Here is a 20,035-nt window from a genome sequence, read left to right on the forward strand (position 1 = left end):
TCAATAAATAGAACAAAATAAAAAATAAAGACTTCAAGTGGCCTTGCTAGCAGAAGCAGTGTCTGAGAGTGCAAGTGCAAGTCTGCAGCCAGACCCTTCTCCAACGGTTCCCAAAAGCAGTTGATGTTCCAAATGGTTGCTGCTAGAAAATAAACTAAACAGCCTGAGAAGACAGGGCTCATTTCCCCAAAGAGTGTTTGTTTCTTTAGTTAGATTGCCATTTGTTTTATTTAAGACAGTAATTTAAGTTGTATTGTGTGAAGTTAAGTTATAGTTTTATTAAAAAGTTCATTAAGTTAAAACTCCTGGTCTCCTGTTTGTGCTATGGTAAGGTGTTATCTTTCGATTTCAATCTTTGTTTCCATATAGTACAAGGTGCCATATTAAATATTTTTTGATGTCTCTTATATTTGAATTTCTCAACATTCTTCTCACCACTGATAATGAATGGGTTTGGACTCAATTATGTCAGTGTTCCATTTTCATTCATTTTGGACACATCATACATTGAGTGACAGAACACTTCTCTTTTATCATATATTTACATATTTGGTATTGCTGGATTCAGCACAACCCCACCTTTCCAACAAGCCATCATATGTGTTTCTATGATAATGCCAGGCAAAGCAAGCACAAAGTAAATGAAAACATTCTGCATAGATATTAAATTTGTGCATGTCCGCTTATTTTAGATATGTGTTTACATGTGTCTATTTATTCCATACATCAAGATATTCACATCCAGTCTTTTCTAGTAGTTAAATCAACTTCCTGACTACAAACATGTCAAGTTTCAAAGCTCTCAGAGCTTGTGTGATTGATCTGCATTAGTTTATATGCCTTAACTCCCATACGGACAGGCTATATTTTAGTCCTTTATTGGTTTTGTGGTGTATAACAATATCTGTTAATTTAACAATCTTAGCAGTAAAATATTTTTAGCCAAGAATCCATTTCATATATGGGAGACCTTAGAGATGAGGAAAAACATTGTTGGGTTTAGTTCTACCTCCGGTAGGGGTATCTCGAAAATTCAGGGGCATTGTCACTAGCCTAAACCTAGTCCCATCTCTGGTTAATTTTACTTCTTCATCTTATCCGGTACGCACATATTTTCATAATGTAGAAAGTAAATACCATGATTCATATTCAAGCACTGCTCAGTTTGTATATCTGCAATCCTAGTTCTGGCTCCTCTTTTTAAAGGATGAATACATACTAGTGTCACCTGCTGTGAAAGTTATTTCCTCTCATGCAGGTGCAGAATGTTTGTGGCTAATTGCAGTGATTTCTTTAATATCAGCTTGGTGATTCAGAGCCTTTATTCTGAGACAGCAGGCTTGCAGAAATAGTTACACGAATGCTCCTTGCCATCATCAGGTTTCATCTGAGCTTTTCTTTTGTTACATGCTAAACGTGCTTAGATGTGAATAAAACAAACAGTTTATTGTTTTGGTTGTCTGTATCATTGTTCGGAAATTAAATGTCAAAGGTTTATGCTGTATCAGATTTAGAAATAAAATACAACCTAAACCCAACCCTAAACATAACTGATACAGTAAACAAAAGCAAATGTAATATAAAAATCCCATTTTATGAAGAAATTTATATGATGCAAACAACAAATTGCATTATAGTCTACCAATCGTGCACTTTGGTAAAAGTTTTTTAATGTCTATTTATTTTTGTAAGGTTTATTTTTTTTTAAAATAAACATATTTTTTAATATATTTCAAAACACATTTTTTTTTACTAAAATATTAGCAATATTATAATATAAAAAAATATTATAATGTTTTATTAAATTGTTATTGGGCATCTGAATAAAACAACAATAATAAAGTGTAGTAAATTTGAGAATTCATGGATAACATTACTTATAATTTAGCGTTAGAAACACTACCGTGACTAAACTGCTTACTGCTGGATTAACCATTACAGAAACATAAAAAATGATTTTGGTAATCACCAATGCTGTTAGTTTAGGGCATCTGTGGCACAAACCTTTCATTGGGTGGTAATGGTATGTATAGGCATGTTTTGCAAAAATATAGCGCATGTTTTTCCAATGAGCTTATGTTGGAAAAAGCAAAAAATGTCACCATTTTATCGTAAACATTTGCTTTGAGTAAATTGTCCTTATGTTAGAGTTCACATAATTACTGGAAAACCTGTTGCAGCAGAACTGCAGATCGCATAGCAGGCGTCACATATCAACACGAGTTTGTGATCAAAATACAGAAGCGTCTTCAGAGTGTTACACAATTCCCCTGATCCACTTGTGACTTTCCGTGTAGCTCCCTTCCCCCCGAGACTCTCGTAACCTCTCTGTGCACCGGGCGGCAGGGTTGTAAATGACACCGGGCTATTAATTAATTAATGGCCTTTAGCCGAGTGGCTGGCTTTCTGGCTGAGGCTCTGCGGCGGAGAGCGCAGTATCTCTGTTTGGACTGCAAGAGACCAGAGCAGCATTCATGTAGGGGAGGTGGTGACCGTTTCGCACTGAACGTCTATCAATCACCTGCAATATTGTGGTCCTGCGCAGTTTTCCGGGCAGAAAGAAGCAGCAGGGGGAGGGATGAGACGCGGGAGAAGAAGAGGGAAAATGGCGATGGAGGGGCCTAGGCATCAACCGCCAACCCTCGTCCCATTGCTGATGAGCGCAACGGCTGTGTTGATCTCACACCACATCTTCAACGCCGCTGCCCAGATACCAGACCCCGAGGTAAGACCTGGATAGATTTTATGGCCCCTAAACGGCATTGTTGTTGTGACTCTCTTTGTATTGAACAGGCTAGCGTGAACCGCTTATAATTTTATGGCACTGAACACATTGACACAATGGCAGCGGTAAAAACACATCTAGTCCTGCAATAGGTTTTTCTAACTACTCCGCAAAGTTAGTGCTAATGGTGTTTTAGAAATATTTATTGACATTCAAACGCTGTTGTACAGTTATATGGCTATTAAAAAGCTATTTACATAAAGTGAAGTAATGCAAGGACCCTCTGTTGCATAGATCAGACAAAGAGACCATACTTTGCCTGAAAACATGGAAAAAATCAACAACAAATTAAACAACAAATTTAACTAGACTGTCACTGAAGAAAGAACTAAAGCCTTTCTAGGGACCAAAATATTTAATTTTGACTTTAGCCAGCCAGTAACAACCTACATGTAACAGCAACCCAGATCTTGCTAGAAGACACAGAGAATACCTAGAATTGTGACAGTGAGAGCTGCATGGGAGAGATCCACTTACATTGTCTTGAAAATGTGAAATCAAGTTAAGGTGATCTCAGATTATTTAAACGATTTTGGACTCTCACATTCCCAGTATTAGTACAGCACTGACCTTGCAAAGTAAACTTGTCTACACTGTTCACTGATAATGTGATATTGTCAGTCGCACGGAGGAATATTTGCACCATTGATCATCTATAATGTAACAATTACTGACAACTCCATTGACTGCTTAAGGAAATCCTGTTCATCACATCTAGCAAAGGGTCGTTCTTGAATGGATCGTTAATTTTGAACAAATTTGCAATGTGACTCAGGAAGAACAAGTTGTCTTGGGGAGTGATTCGTTCAGTCGCGCATTCGCAAAACTCAATAGGTTATGTACTGGAATTAGTCTAGTAGTTCACCTGTTTCAGTCAATGCAGCATGAGCCGGAAAGAGAATTGATTAGTTCATCTCTCGAGTCTTCGTTCATTCATCACGTGACAGACCTATAAAGCTTCAACCTATGCAGTCTGAGTCATCAAGTGACTTAATAATAATAATAATAACCAACTCTCTATTACCTTTGTTACTACATTCAGTGTATGGAACTACTATAAAATACAGAATAACTATCATGACCAAAATTCACATATTTATAAACTGTAAGAAACTTCAATTTGAGACCAGAAACACAGTAACTGTAAAGAGTAAATAATAACTGATAATAAATTATAATAATAATGATAATAATAATAACAACAACTATGCACCCGTTTGTAAATTAATTTCTCTGTTCAATGCTGTCACGTCACGTGACAAAAGAACGATTGATTGGAAAAAGCCTTTTGTACAGTCTATGGTTAAAGAGTGACTAGAAGAAATAGAAAATAGAAGAAACTAATCAAAGGAAAGAAGTGAACAGTGAGCGTGAACTGGAAAGGCAGGAATGGCACTTGAGTTGAGTGTTTAAAAACGCTTTATTCCTGTGGATTCACTACAATTCATAGTTTGTTCCTGATTTTCAGTGTCTATTTTAAGCTTTCAGTTTGTGTGATTCTTGGCTGCACTCCTGAGGTTTTGGCCATAGTGGGTGTATTTTCATTGGCGAAAGAAAAATAAATGAAATAACTGGTCAAATTTAGCCTTAAATTTAAATTATTCAATGTTTATTTAACAATGTTCTTTGAATAACAGATTCAATTTAGAGAACGAGTTAAAAAGCAACTTCATTTGAATGTATAAACTGTATGACTGTTGATTTCCCATTCTTTTATTTTTATTATTATAATTTTTTTATATTTTATTTTGATTGTCAACTTTAGACATTCTATTAACTGTAAGTAACTTTGCAACTTCTGTGCATGTCAACTACATGTTTAGAGTATCACGAGACTGCTAGGTTAGGGTTAGTAGAATAATCTGAGTGACGTTTACATTTATAACTGATGTAATAACAGCTTTCTTCCTAGTCGACTTTGACAGCAGGTGTCAGATGTACAGTTTCTTTACACCCACTGCTAATTAAACACTCATTAAAGGGTCAATTATCCAGGTGCCTCCAATTTTCTCTGTTGGGACACTGTTTAACACCAACATGAAACCACTTAAGGGACACAAATATAGTTTAGGTACATTTTGTGCTCCAGTGGACTCAGTAGGCAATATTGAATTGGAAAACAGGAAAACAGGACATTCGTTCATATTTATAGACACCCATATAAAACACCATGATCATATTGATTTGTGTTCAGCTGCAGAGAGTCTGTGTATTGTAAGTTGTGTCATGTTAGGTCATGCCGGAAGAACAAGCTCTAAACTTGAGAAAATAACTATGAATTCTCCGTTTTTATTGTCTTCATGCAATGCAATACACTATATAAGAAATTTGGATACTTTATTCATCTCAACAGGAAATTCTAAAAGTTTGATGTTTAATGTTTAAAGTTCTGGTGTCTTTGGTTTCTGTTTGTCTCTAGAGTCGGTAAGGATAGTACATCAAATATAGAGGATAGAAGAGACACAATGAAGTGCATTACAAAGAAAAAAATATCAATAAGTGACCTACTGCCAGCTGAACTCTGAATGGTCTGTGCCACACACAATAGCGATTGCATCTCATGATTGATTGTCTGTCAGGAATACTGAATGACCCAATAAATCTTTATATCTAACAGGTCATGCTTTTTCCTCCTCAATGCTGATATTTTACAATATTTGTTTCTATATTTAGCTTTTTAAATACTAATATTTCCTTCAAAACTGAAAACAGAAGGGTTCTACTATCTACTATAGTCTACTAATATAGTGACATAAACAAAAATATCACTGTATTATTATAATATTTGTAGACATAACTAGTTGCTTATTAGCATGCCTATTATTAACATATTGGCTGTTTATTAGTGCTTATAAAGTACATATAATGCATGACATCCATAATCCTACCCAGTACCCTAAACTTAACAACTACCTTATAAACTATTAATAAGCAGCAAATAAGGAGTTAACTGAGGCAAAAGTATAGTTAATGGTTAGTTAATAGTGAGAATTGGACCTTAAAATAAAGTTTGACCATATTTTTTTCACAGCAGGAATAGGCTCAGTACAAATCCCTGAGGCACACCGCTTTGCTGATATTACACATTGAGTGAAATAAAAAGGATTCCCTCTCATTCTTTAGTTAAGATATAAGATATATGATCTGAAGCTTATTCTTTGTATATACACTTTGAATCCAACAAGAGTTTCTTGTCAGGATGCTTGTGCAGTAAAGACTAAATCAGGTGGCATGCTATGAATGTCTGTATGAGCCTTCAGCACACTCTCTGTTGATGTGCTATAGCATGCGACCATGTGAAAATCTCAGGGTTTATTGAATAAGACTGAAACATCAATAGTAATTTATTTTAGCTGAAGGGACATCTGCTATCTTTAGCCTCGCTGATGGAAATGTTACTCTTTATCCAGCAAAAATATCAAGCTAATCAGTCAGTACTAAATACCAATAAGTCATTTCTAATTATTAGTGCTTTTCGCTAAGGCAAGCATCACTATTTGGTGACACTTTCAAACAAATCCTTAACTCTACATTTTAAAATGTATTGTTCATCTTTTAATTTAATGATCAAATTGTGCTGCTTGTTGAGGAGAAATTTACTTTTATCTTTATATCAAATCAAATATATAAGTATATCAAACTTTAAAGCATGCATACATTATACACGTGTAGGGTGATTTATACTGTCTCAAAATGTAAACTAAATCATTGGCCAGCTCTAATTTGCTAAATGCGACTATAAGACATGAATAAGATATTATGAACATTAACACCTTGATTTTCTGTCAAACTGATTTGAAACTTTAAAGACAGACCTACTTTGTGCTCAGAGGTTGTTAATAGATTGTATATGCTTTCGCTGAAGCCAGCAGTTTGCATTATTGCAACTTATGTTTGAAATAATTGTGTTTAGCAGCAGAATATCTGGTGAAAAATTACATAACCCATGCTGCTGTACAGAAATGTCAACCATCAGAGAGCAATGTTGTGATTCTCCTCGTAGCTGGTTATAGTGCTTTAACAAAGACTTTTTCAAATAGAAAAAATGAATAAAAAAATGACTAACCTACATGGTGAGGCACGTCTCTCTATAGGTTTGTGTGCAAACAATGAAGGCAAAACAGGTATCAGATGCTTCACCATGTGTATCGTATTCATGTTTTACTCTCTACCTTCACAAATTTAAATTTGCACTATACAGTACTCTTTATATTCATGTGTCAAAAGGACATGTCACTCCTTGGTAGATTACACAGCCATGTTGGTACTTGACATTTCTACATATTAGACCATCATCTGACCATCATTCTTCTTGTCACCATAAGAACTCGTAGAATCTGGTCTCCAAAATGTCCTGAGGTGACAGACTGGAAGATATATTTCGAGTCACTTTGTGAAGACAAAGACATAGTCACTGCATGACTGACTCATCTTTATGTGGACAGTACAGTTCCCATGAACACTGCTTTGTATCAGTAAGGACCTCATAGCTTTATTACCAGTGCAATATGACCTCAAGGCCTGGGGACTGGGGACAAGGAAAGTCTGTCTGCAGGTATACAAGTTGAAAAGTGAATATTTTAAACGAGATATGGAGTGATAATCTGTGTGGAGGAACTTGGACAACATGTCAACACTGACCGCCAATGATTTGTACTGTATGACATATATACTGAATTATTTAAACAAAAGCAACACATTTTCATATTAAAGCTACTGTCACACATGGTGCCTGGCCTCTTGAGACTGTCAAAGCTGGAGTTAACTATTCAAAAGTTTGGAATCATTAAGTAATATGCTTTTGGAAGGACCTGATATTGATTATGATCACAGGACACATTAAATCAATCAATAAAACATTCCAGTAACACTTTAGAATATGTAACACTTGTTAACTATTAACTATGACATTTCTCTCAATAAATTCTTAATTTGCTGCTTATTAATAGTTAGGATGGTAGTTGTTAGGTTTAGGTATTGGGTAAGATTAGGGATGTACTGTAAAATAAGGTCAAGTAGAATATATTCTTAATTAGCACTAATACATGGCTAATATTATAGTAATGTGCATGCTAATAAGCAACTAATAGGTGTTACATATTCTAACGTGTTACCAACATTTCAAATGTTATAAATAAATGTTTAATGTATGAAAACTCTTGTCTAAAAATTCACTGCAAGCAATTTACAGCTTCAAATGTTTCTGCCTCTCTTCTTTCTATTGTGATTACCATGTGAAAGTGGTACTTTAAAATCATACTTTGGTTCTTAATCACTGCTTCTGTTTCCATTTCAGTGGTGCAATGACTCTTTGAGATGTCAAGAGATGTAGGAAAATTATTTATTTTTTAAATTTTATCCCTGCAGCTTTTGCCAACAGACCCTCCAAAAAAGCCAGATCCAGTCACTTCAGAAACAGTGGTGTTTTGGGGTCTTCGATTATGGCAGGTTGTAGGTATTTTCTCCATGTTCATCCTAGCAATTGGTAAGTGTTTAAAAAAAAAAAAAAGGAAAATGGAAAAAATCCATCATTTACTATAACTGTTTGTTCACTATCCTGTTCCCATGTGACATTCTTTGTCTCGTGTTTGGAACACAAAAGGTATATTTTAGCCACTCTTTTCAATATAATGAGAGTGAGCACTGTGGCTGTCAAGGCCCTAAGTGAAAAACAGCACTTTATCTTCAGAAGACTTGGATTATAGCACACGATTTGTTAGACTTTGTTTTAAAACTTTAATGAAACCTATGCATTGTCGTTTTGAAGCTCAAAAACCCCAGTCTCTGTTCATTGTAACTGTATGGAAAAGAAAATGTATTATTCAAAATCCCTCCTTCTGTGTTCCACAGAAGAAATAGGGTTTATGTTATTTTTAAGTATCGTTATCATTGGAATGAGGTTGAATAAATGATGACAGAATTTTAATTTGTAGGTGACCTCTTTAAAATGGCAAGTTTGCATATATTTGCATTCAGAATTCACATTAATAGATGTAAAAAAAACTAAACTAAATTATTAAGTGAATCACATTAAGTGATTTAATGAAATTCCCAAGATGAAAATATCAATTACATAACAAAGAGATAAGATATGGTGCCTGTTGTGATGGAAAACTCTTTCAAATATTTCAAAGCTTTCTTTCTCATTTCTCAGTAATAACACTGTGCTGCATCTTCAAATGCCGAATTCCACGAACAAAAAAAGAGATAGAGGCTCGGCATGCACAAAGACTAGCCGCAAAAACCTATGCCAACACACTGGAGACAGTGCCCCCCCTAAATGAGCTCACAGAGGTGCCGGGAGGTAAGTGCCACAAAGGCTATTGGCTTTGTCGGTTATTTTGGTCCTGTAAATTTCCATTAACCCATTGTGTAATATTCCCAGTACATTAATTACATTAAATGAATACATACACTGCTGTGAATAGTTTATCAACCTATGCAGACCTATGAATATTGAAAAAAAAAAAAATGGCAAAAATTATTAGTGATAATGACATATAGGGCCCTATTTTAAAGATCTAATCGCATGATCTAAGGCACACGCGCAGGTGCACTCAGGGCATGTCCGAATCCAATTTTGATAATTTAACAACAGGAAAATGGTCGGCACTCCCGGTTGCATGGTCTAAATGGGTTGTCCTTATTCTCTTAATCAATAATGGATGTTTTGGGGCTTAACATAGAATACACCAATCAGAGTGTCATCTTACATTCCCTTTAAAAGCCAGTTGTGCTCTCGCCATGGTGCATTTGCTATTTACACGGTGGAATTTGCAAGCGCAAAGACAAAACGCACCAGCACGCCCATGGGCACACAGATGGGTGCAAATGCATTTGCTAAATAAGCAATGCGGCGCAGGATGGGAAAATGAGAACTGCATCGGGCTGAAACTAGCTAAAACACTTTGCGCCGCATTGTGTATGATAGGGCCCATAATGTTTGGTGCCAATATGATGTAATATACAGAAACCGTTTTGTCTATCGACATGAAATCCGTAACTTTTTCATAGCATGGTCTGGGGATGATCTGGTTAGATTTTCGCGAAAATTGGAGCAATGGTCTTGGAGGATTTTAAAAAGTAGTTTTTCAGAGAAACTCAAAATAGCAGACAGAAAGTTTGGTTGATTATGGCACAATTGGTATGTTTTCGGCGTGATCCAAGAAATCTATCAAGATCACGACAATACTAGTCAAAAGCTATTAGCATTTTTAAATATTTCTTTATAATTTTTTACCACAAGGTGGCACTGCCCCTAAACCTTTAGTGCACCTTAATGGTATAGTGCGAAAGACACATACCAAGTTTTGTAACGGTAGACTAATGCATTCATTTTATGACTGATTTCTAAATGGCTGATGCCCAAAATGGCCAGCATTGGTATGTTACTTTGAATCTAAAGGGAGCAGCTGTGTGATTTTTGGTCAAACCGTTCAGAAATGATAAGCAAAAAAGTAAATCGACCACTAGGTGGTACTGTGCTGAGACGCTGCAGGTACACTCGGATCATGTTTATTATAAAATTCAGGGTCAGCAAAGAACGTTAACACTTATTGTCACGTACTGTCAGCTGGTATTTACCCTTTAGTAGAATAAAGACGTCTTGTTGATGTACTTTAAAGTTCTCACACTAAGCATGCCATTGGATCACTGCACTGTTTTTCTTCCTTCCAGATTTGTGCAGATTTCCATCCAGATAGAAATCTAGAAAAGCCACACATCACGACACATTTTTTTTCTATATTTCCTGCAGTTCATTTCAAATCTTTTCTTTCAGCTGATGTGTCTAATGTTTTCTGTCTTTTTTCCAGTGCTATTGATCTTTCCCTCTGCTTATCTCTATTCTCTTCCCTCTTTTCACATCTCTTGTGTGTTTACTCAGCTCTTGCGGAAGCGTCCGCTCTTCAGACAGTCTCTGAGCAGGTACAGGCTCATGGTAGTGGACAGCTTCCTGTGGTCAGGGAAGAAGATGAACCCGCCAATCCAGTCCCTTAGACCGATGCGCTCGAGCTCTCCTGTTTTTCTTCTTCCTGCCTGTCCTCAGTCTGCAGTCCTGGATGCCTTAGAGTAGAAAAGACTGTCTATAATGTAACTGGTGACATATGCTGCTAGCAGTGTCTTTGAGGTTCAGTTAACCTGCGATTAGAATCTGCTGTCAGTACAGTATATATATACAGTATAAGTGAATGATGCAAGTGTATATGCAAGTGAATCCTTAGGTGCATCTTAGAAAATATAAAGTAGGTAATGAGTAAAAAGCACATACAGTATCTTTACTTTTTCCTTCTCTGTCTTTTAAAGTCAACCTTGAATCAGAATTGACCTCATACTTTCCTAACTCCCATTTCTGCTCTGTGTATGCCAGTTTTGTATGCAGGTTTTGGGAAAGCTGTCAACATTCAATACACATTTATTTATACAGCTTTTTACTTAATAGAGATAGTTTCATAGCAGATTCGCTGTAGTAAACAGGAAGATGACAATTTCAGTGTTGCAAAGTTTATCAGTTATGAACTGACTGTGGCAGCTCTGCAGAAGAAAACACTGTCACTGTTGCACACACAGAACTTGCTGGCTGTTTTCTGGTGGCACATATTTTATTTTGTTGTCACTGCATTTGCTTAAATCTACAAATATAACCATATAAAACCTGAATTATACAGCAGATCATATTGAGCAACGTTGGCAGTGTGACGTCTTTATGTATAAGTGAAGCAGTCCTTGACATTCTCTATAGAGTCCAATAAAGGGCAGCATAAGAACGTTACAGAGTTTCAAGCATAAATCACTTATTGAAACAATAAGGTGTCTTTGACAAATAAACTCATGAATTCTCTTGACCTTCAGAAAGGTTGAGGTATTATAGATGTAGACTTTTGCAGAGTGAAATCTTGTAAGAATATAAAAGTTAGTCTTGCTTTTATCACGTGGCAGCTTTATAATAGCACATATTTCTGAGTAAATAATATTAATATGTGATAGATTTTTTTTTAATTATTAATCACAGTTGTAAGTTGTGATATGCTTTGCAAAGACTCTCTTGTCTCAACACAAGTCAATATTAATATCTTTTTTCTGTAAATGCCTTTTGCATCTTCTATAAAACAGGTCCACATTGTTTTCCAAACACAATAACGGGTTGTGAATTCTGATTCATATTGACATATTGATATTGACTTAATACTGTGTTTCTGTCTCTGTCCCTTTTAAACCTGAATAAAAATGTAACCCCTAACTATCTTTCTGACCTGGACTGAATATCTTGCATGTTAATGTCTCCTATTTAAAACAGTCACATAATTCTGAATATTGATGTGATTAGTGATGTCTGCAGCTGTATGCTGAATGATGTGCATACCATGAGCGCTCTGACCGACTTGTGAGAATTTTTTCCCTTATATTATCCATATTATTTCCTTGTATACAGTATTATGCATGTTCTGTATTTCTGTCGACTGAATCAGTAATAATGCCAGTCATTCGTGAATCAAGCATTCTTGTAAGTCGGTTCTTTCTTTCCAGTGAATTGGCCAAAAAGGTTTGCAAAACAATTGAACTCTGAACTCTGATCAAAGCATAGATGAAGAAAATCGCTACCTTCAACACCTCCAAAGCTTCACAGTCCTAAACCACTTCCTAAGTTTGAAATTTCTTTCATTAACTTTAGGCAGTTTTCGTTTATATGATGTTTAATATTTGATGGTTGCATCATTTTACATATGCAATCTCTTATTTTTGCTGCTTCTGCATTGTAATAATGTGTAATAGCGCTTCCTAACATATAAAACAGTGGAAACATGGAAAGCAGTCACTTTACAAATTTGTATTGCTAGAAATGATTGAGTTAGAGTATTTTTTTTTTTCAGTTTTTTTAAATACTTTACTACATACATGGAAAGCAATAAAACTTCAAATGTTTTCAATACATGAAGATGCAAATAAAAACCCTCCTCAAGCATTGCATGCAAATTATACTTTGCTCCGCTGTGGATCATCTGTCAAAAAGAAACATATTTGTAGCCTCATTATTTCAAGAGGATCATGGTTGATAAAGCAATTCTTTGACAGACTGTAAATAGACGAGAATTTAGTTTTACAGCGCAGAAAACTGCAATATGCATGAGATGGAACTCAACACTGACGTTCCATCAGCACACATGAATGAAGTGTGGAGAACTGTACGCACACTTAGTGCCAAAGATAATGCAGTATGCTTGAAACAAACAAACCCACTGAGGCTCGCAATTACCCACACAAACCCTGACTTAATTATATTCTTCATTAGAGCTAATTCTAATGGGATTCTCCCAAATGCCACAGAGACCATTTAGCACAGGAAGAGCCCCTTGTCAGGCGCCACACAATTGCCTATTCCTTATGTTCATAGATGGGATGCATCACACACTTGTGGTTTCAATTTGTGGACACACACATTTTTATAGGGAGCTATGCAAAAAATGTCAGTGGGTTTCCTATGGGGTTAGAATTGTTTCATTATTCCAAATAAATAGATTATGATCCACAAATAAATGTAAAGCTATTATACCAAACATTTCAGGGGCCATATTCGCAAAAAATCTTAAGGCTAAAAGTTGCTCATCTTAAAAACTCTTAAGCAGCTCTTAAAAATTAGGGGTGTGTCACTTATAATGTTATGGCTCATAAATTTAAGACTAATCCACAAAGCATTTTAATGTTAAAAGTGGCTCTTACACCTAGAAAAGCATACGTGTCCTCCCGAGACTTCTAGGATCCCTGAGAGAAACTCAGAAATGATCTGAAATATGACTGATTTGCACTCGAGTAAACATATTGGAATATTACAGAGACATTTTCACTTTTGACAAAGGTATCACTTCAATCATGAAGGTGTTTTCTTAGTTTGAAACTTAGTCTGCCTTAGTTTGCCTTTCAGAATGTCAGAATCAGACTACGTAGTTTGTGCATAAAATAAGTCGTATACAAATAACATACCATGGTGTTTCCATCAGGAACTAACACATGTTGAACTATTTTAACTATCACGCTGACGTCGTTTAATTGCATTGGTTTTTATTCTCTTTAGCATCGTGTGAATTATTTTCCTCTGTTGCTTGATAATTATGTAAATTACATCCACAAATGAAGACCAAATTTACACTTGTATGCGTTATGTATTACGTATGTTACTGTCTTTGACAGACAGCATGCTGATGCCACTATTTTCTCTTTATTCTTGGAAAGAAGTGAGGAGATGTCAAAACATCGGGTAGTGTGGGTTTTCCAGGTAATGCGTGCTCTCGCTAAACCTCTGCTTCCTGTAAATGCTACCATGTGTTGTGCATGTTATTTTTGACAGACATTGATGTTGAGATATTCAATTGATGTGGATTTGAAAGCAGATGGATCATAAGGTAATAATTATTTATTTAATAGCTGGCAAGTATTCAGTGAAGTGATTGATGGCCGTGAGTGGATTATGTTGATGTTTCTTTTTATAGGCTACTAGAAAGTAACATCATTACATCATCTCAAAAAAAAAAAAAAAGATCACCCGAGACTACTTTATAACTGTGGAGTTTCTGAAAGTCAACACTGTAAGTTTGGGTTTGTGAATTTAGAATAAAAAATGAAAATAGTTCAGTTGTATAAAATGATGGTTTTACGTGTCTCTTTTGTCAAGCTTGTTCTTGGATTCTAAGCAGTAGATTGTTGTCACAAAACTGTGCATTAATATCAGGTTGAAAACTTCCAAGCTTGCAGAAGTATTTCATTATCCGTGTTTACCTTCCATGCTTTTAATGGATTACCCAGAGCATGACTGGTTTCAGGCCCAGAACTGCTGGAACAACTGAAGAGCTGAGACAAGGAGTCATCTCAGTAATTGTCCAAGACGGGTCTCACTCACACTCCTTACTGACCTTGAGATTCAATCTCTGACCTTTGAGCTCGCAGGCCAAATCATTAACCTCACGGCTATCTGCCCCACGCAGGTTAGATGTTATTTCATAGTAAATTGAAGAAACAGAAGCAATGGAATCCATTTAGGTTGTGCAAAATGTTATAAAAAAAAGAGAAACTGTATGTGCTGAAAATTTATTCAGAGTAAGGGTGTAGGAACCCATTATTACATTGTTAGAATGTGTTAAATTTAAATTCTTCTATTGTTTTAAAATATTTACATCATAAATATTTATATATTTTTTTATAACTTTTTAATAATAATAAAAGTATCACAGGTTATAAAATAAATATTAAGCAGCACAACTGTTTCTAACACAGTTAATAAATCAACATATTAGAATGCTTTCTGAAGGATCATGTGACACTCAAGATTCAATGAAAATTCAGCTTTGCATCACAGATACTTATTTCAAAAACATTAAAAATAGTCAGACCAAAGTTTTGACCAGTACCATGTAAGTAAAAATATGCAACATTTATAATGAAATGCTGTAGAGGAATCGTATTAGTTTTAATTGCTTTTTATTGGGGGTGGGTGCCCACAAATGTCTAGAAATGGCCCTGTCTGTATCTAAATTGTGAATAATGTGTTTTACATTCATTTTAATTTCACTTGTGCAGGTCCTAAAAGGTCTTCAATATGAGCTTAAATATCCAGCAGATACCCTGGTCTGGCAAAAACCATCAGTTTAGGTATTTAGGTATATAATTGTCTGGCTTGTGAGGAGGGTTCATTACTGGACCTCCATCAATTTCAGTTGAAGACCCCTGCATTACACTTTCTCTCTCTATTGCGCAAAATGATATGATGAATATTTACATGTTGCTAACATCTTACATCTGCATTTACATCTGAAAGACATATTTTTTAGTCTTTGCTCATCTGCAATACATCTATAGGACATTTCCGATCAGTTGTCAAATAGAAGTTTAGATGATGTCTTTAAGATGCTTATGATTTAGAATGAATGTAAAATGTACATCTTAAAGACGTCTGTACACAGCAGATTCTTTCCAGATGAAGCGATCTTTAAAAGACATCTTACAGATGTAAATGTTCTATCTGGGTACTCTCATGATTTAACACATTTCAGACTTTACTCGTATAGTTGTAAGATTAATATTAATGTAAGCCAAACACCCACTTTGGTTACTGTTAAAGCTTGTTTTTACAGCCTTGTGTTACACCAGAAGATCTATTTTTCCAATGAAGTTTCTCATCACATGTCCTGTATTCGTAAAATTGCACTTCAAAGTTGAAATAAACAAATGGAAAAAAAAGAGAGAAAAGCATTGGGTTTCAGTAATAGGGTATATTTCATTTGTCAGTATTTATACAACAGGCATTTTTGAGAAGATGAAGCTCTGGTCAGTAATTACAGGGTAGGGGAAGGCGATTTCCGCTCATTGCTGAGTTGTTAGATGATTGAAGTGTTTTAATGCTGACCTACACAGACAACATCATCCACACGGACATACAGCAGCTGTAAAGCTCAAAGAAAACCCTTCTGTTCTCCTTTAGGACTGAAAAGACTCTTCAGGACTACGACCTCTGTTGTTTCGTAACAAATAATACGGTACTTTTTCAATACTGCCATTTAATGGTAGACAATTTAGTTAGGATTTTAATAATTCAGTCAAAACACAGTGTTACAGTTGTAAGAATTTAGGTAAAATTGTGTTTAACGTTCATGAAAATAACAATGATATCATAATCTAAAAAAAAAACCTAAACAAAAAACACTGGTCTTAAAATACGCATTCATGTATATGAGATATGAGTCGGGCATAATTTTCTCTCCAAAACAAGATGCAAAAAATCAAGAATCGTCAAAAATATCCAAATAACACTGTCTACATTGTAATATTTCCCATGCCTTTTCACTGCTCTTTCATGCTCAGATATGTTTTATTTTTAAGACATGAACTGTGGCATTTATTGTTTTGTTCTGGGGGACTGTTGTTCTAATAGCCGCTGAATGAAGGGAAAATCTATGCAAATTACAGAGTTTTCATACCCGATGACACATCACATCGCCTTTCTACACCGTGACAGACAGAACGGACACATTTAAAGCCTATGAGAGCTTTCAAATGGCTGCTGCTTGCGGTTTGGAAAATCAGGTGCTGGTCACACAGTATAATTAATCATAAAGTTGATTCTTTCAAAATCATTCAGAAGTGAAACGTGTATGTTATATTCTTTCATTAGACACAGGCTGATATATTTCAGATTTTTATTTCTTTTAATTATGATGTTTATAACTGACAACTAAGGAAAATCCCAAATTCAGTATCTCAGAAAATTTGAATATTGTGAAAAGGTTCAATATTGAAGACACCTGGTGACACACTCTAATCAGCTAATTAACTCAAAACACCTGCAGAGCCTTTAAATGGTCTCTCAGTCTAGTTCTGTATGGTACACAATCATGGGGAAGACTCCTGACTCGACAGACCAAAAGACAACCATTGACACCTTGCACAAGAAGGGGTGAAGAAGCAGACGACACAAGGATCAAGGTAAGATCCCCCCGAAGGATGGTGTTTTTTGAGGTGTAGAAGCGGGGAAACTGGGGGAGGGTGGGGAGTGGAACCTGACAGACCTGCGAAAGCTGACCTTATCCTTGAGAGACCTTCAGCGTTCACGTTGGCCGTCCCCGCTCGGTGTTGTACGGTGAAGTGAAAGTCCTGGAGCGTGAGGAACCACCGAGTCACCCTGGCATTGGTGTCCTTCGCTCTGGCCATCCACTGTAGAAGGGCGTGGTCCGTAATCAGGGTGAACTGGTGGCCAAGGAGGTAGTAGCAGAGCTCCAGGACTACCCACTTGACGGCCAGTGCCTCCTTTTTGACGGTCGCATACCATCGCTCCGCTGAGGTCAGCTTCTGGCTGATACAGATGACCGGGTGTTCTTCACCATCGAGGACCTGGGAGAGGACAGCTCCCAACCCGGTATCGGATGCATCCGTTTGCAACAGGAAGGGGCGATTGAAGTCGGGGCCCGGAGCACGGCTCGGATGTGAGGGTGGCCTTCACACGCTGGAATGCGCTCTCCGTTTCTGGGTTCCATGAAACCTTCTCCGGCTGCTCCTTCCTGGTCAGGTCTGTCAGGGGAGAGGCTAAGGAGGAGAAGTTAGGAATAAAACAGTGGTAGTAACCCGCCAACCCCAAGAAAGGCGCCGAGCCTCTGGAACATGATAGGGCAGCTGCCGGACGATCACTCCGAGTGCTGTGCGGATATTGTGTTTGAGTACGTGGGTCCGCCCTGGCTGGGGAGAGAACACATCGTATATAATTTCAATGTGAAAACTATTGCATACGAATTGCTTATTGAAATTTACAGTATTTCATTTATTTGAGTTAATTACTTTAGCTCAAATTTTGGGTCGCACGTCAGTTTACTGTCTAACATGCGAATTCTATCATGCTTGGTCCGATTATAAATGCATGTCATTAAACATTATAAAAAGGTTATTCTTTCAAGCAGCATTTGTGTCTCACAGAGCTTGTACATGTCCTAGTATCATTCATCTGCTGATAATGGCCCCTCAGAGCAGGAATGTGCTATGATTGTGTGCAACATGCCACAAGGAAAATATTACAGCTGGAACATTTTCCCATGAAAACGTTTGAGATGGAATTCAGAGCAGCCACGGAACAATTCAGACAATCTCAAGCCTCTGTAAGCACGTTTGGGCTTTGTTAAAATCTCAAAACACACTTGCTGAAACTTCATGCTTTTATATTTAATAAATCAATATCATTATATCGATAGTATAAAAGGATGAAGAAAGCTGATTGTATGTTTTGAAAATGCTGTAAGTGCTATTAAACTGTCTTTCTGTTGCCCTGGGCTTTCCCTGTGTATTAAGGTCAGAGACAATATATTTGTCTTCAGTGCTGCTCTCAGCCGCCTGATCAATCTGAAACCAATTAACTGACATAACAATACTTTCTGCTCCATTTGGACATCTTTCCTAACATCTCTATCAGTGTTTCTCCTGTCTGCCCAATATGTTGTAGAGAGCATGTTAAAAGAAGGGAGCATGTTGCTAAAGGTCTTTTTAGACAGAAATAATTTTTTTTAAATAGTATTAGTAGTAATAGTAGTATTTATTGTTGTAGTTTGTGAATCATGGTGTGTAATTCTCATTGCTGGAGCAGGGGTTTAATTTGACCTTTTGTTGGTATAATAAATTAACTTTTTCATATATATATATATATATATATATATATATATATATATATATATATATATATATATATATATATAAAATAGAAAATGCATCTGTAATTTGAGGTCATTATCCAGACATTTCCGTTAACCCTAAAGCACAAAGCAATGGAGTGCAAAATTCAAAATATAAGTAAACCACCTGTAAAAAATAAACTTGGAAAATAATGAGCTTATTTATATGCACAATAAAAATGGTAAACCTCTGGTTAAAAATCCATAGTTTTATAGCAAAATAGACATAAAAAAATGTGACTGGCATCCTGGAGTGTACTTTGTCGATCAATCTGATCCCAGTGAAAACATGGTCGAAAAATGCAGTCCAACATTTAAAATGCATTTCTTTTATATTTTACACATAACATCTCTGAAAACCAAGCACAAGTGAAAAGTAATTGTACACATGTAATGTAAGAGTTTTCCATCACAGGACAACGGAGGGCAATTCTGTACTGTATTATTTTTCTTTTTCTTTTTTTTTCTTTTTTACTTTTTTTTTTCTCGGATCAGATATATCAGTACTGCTGCCCCAATCCTGCTCTTTCTTTCTTTCTTTGATTTAGCGGCTAAGCCTGAGGAAAAGGAGGAGGTGCCAACCGTAGCAGGAAAGGTTGACGCAGAAAAGGGAAAGAAGAAAGAAAAAGAAGGCAAAAAGGAAGGCAAGGGTGCAAAAGAAGGAAAAGAAGGGAAGGGAGAGAAGGATGAAACCACAAAGAAGAAAGGGGAAAAGGGAGAAAAAGGAGAGAAAGGAGCATCCAAAAAAGAGGCGTTGGATGGAGGAAAAGGTAAAAAGGGAGGTGGAGAGAAAGGAGAAGAAAAAGGAGGTGGAGCCAAGGGCAGTGCAAAGAAGCCTGCAAAAAAATGAACATTTAGTGACCTTAATGGTGTGTGCTAAACTTTCACTAGCCATTTTTTAACCCTTTCGAGTCGATTAACGCATATATGCGTTTTGAGTCATTTTCACCTGATAACCCTGAAAAGAACTTAAATTACACTCTCAGTTTTAATCGTACAGATAAGAGCAATACATCTATCGAATCTGTAAAGGGTCTAGTTTTTTTTGGATACA

The 20,035-nt window shown here is 36.2% G+C and overlaps 1 protein-coding gene across 2 annotated transcripts; it reads left to right on the top strand.

The window, feature by feature from the left end:
• The first annotated feature begins 2,449 nt into the window (after positions 1–2,449).
• LOC113111212 (transmembrane inner ear expressed protein-like) lies at positions 2,450–19,831 on the top strand. 2 transcript variants are annotated; one of them, XM_026275779.1, is made up of 4 exons: positions 2,450–2,725; positions 8,153–8,270; positions 8,940–9,089; positions 19,530–19,831. In XM_026275779.1, exons 1-4 carry the CDS (start codon positions 2,579–2,581, stop codon positions 19,829–19,831), a joined length of 717 nt encoding a protein of 238 aa, XP_026131564.1. In that variant the 5' UTR covers positions 2,450–2,578. The 2 variants fall into 2 exon arrangements, with proteins under 2 accessions (XP_026131564.1, XP_026131572.1); XM_026275787.1 differs by lacking the exon at positions 19,530–19,831 and adding an exon at positions 10,671–12,015.
• Positions 19,832–20,035: the final 204 nt, after the last annotated feature.

Source organism: Carassius auratus, chromosome 2, assembly GCF_003368295.1.
Source record: "Carassius auratus strain Wakin chromosome 2, ASM336829v1, whole genome shotgun sequence".
Classification (NCBI taxonomy): domain Eukaryota; kingdom Metazoa; phylum Chordata; class Actinopteri; order Cypriniformes; family Cyprinidae; genus Carassius; species Carassius auratus.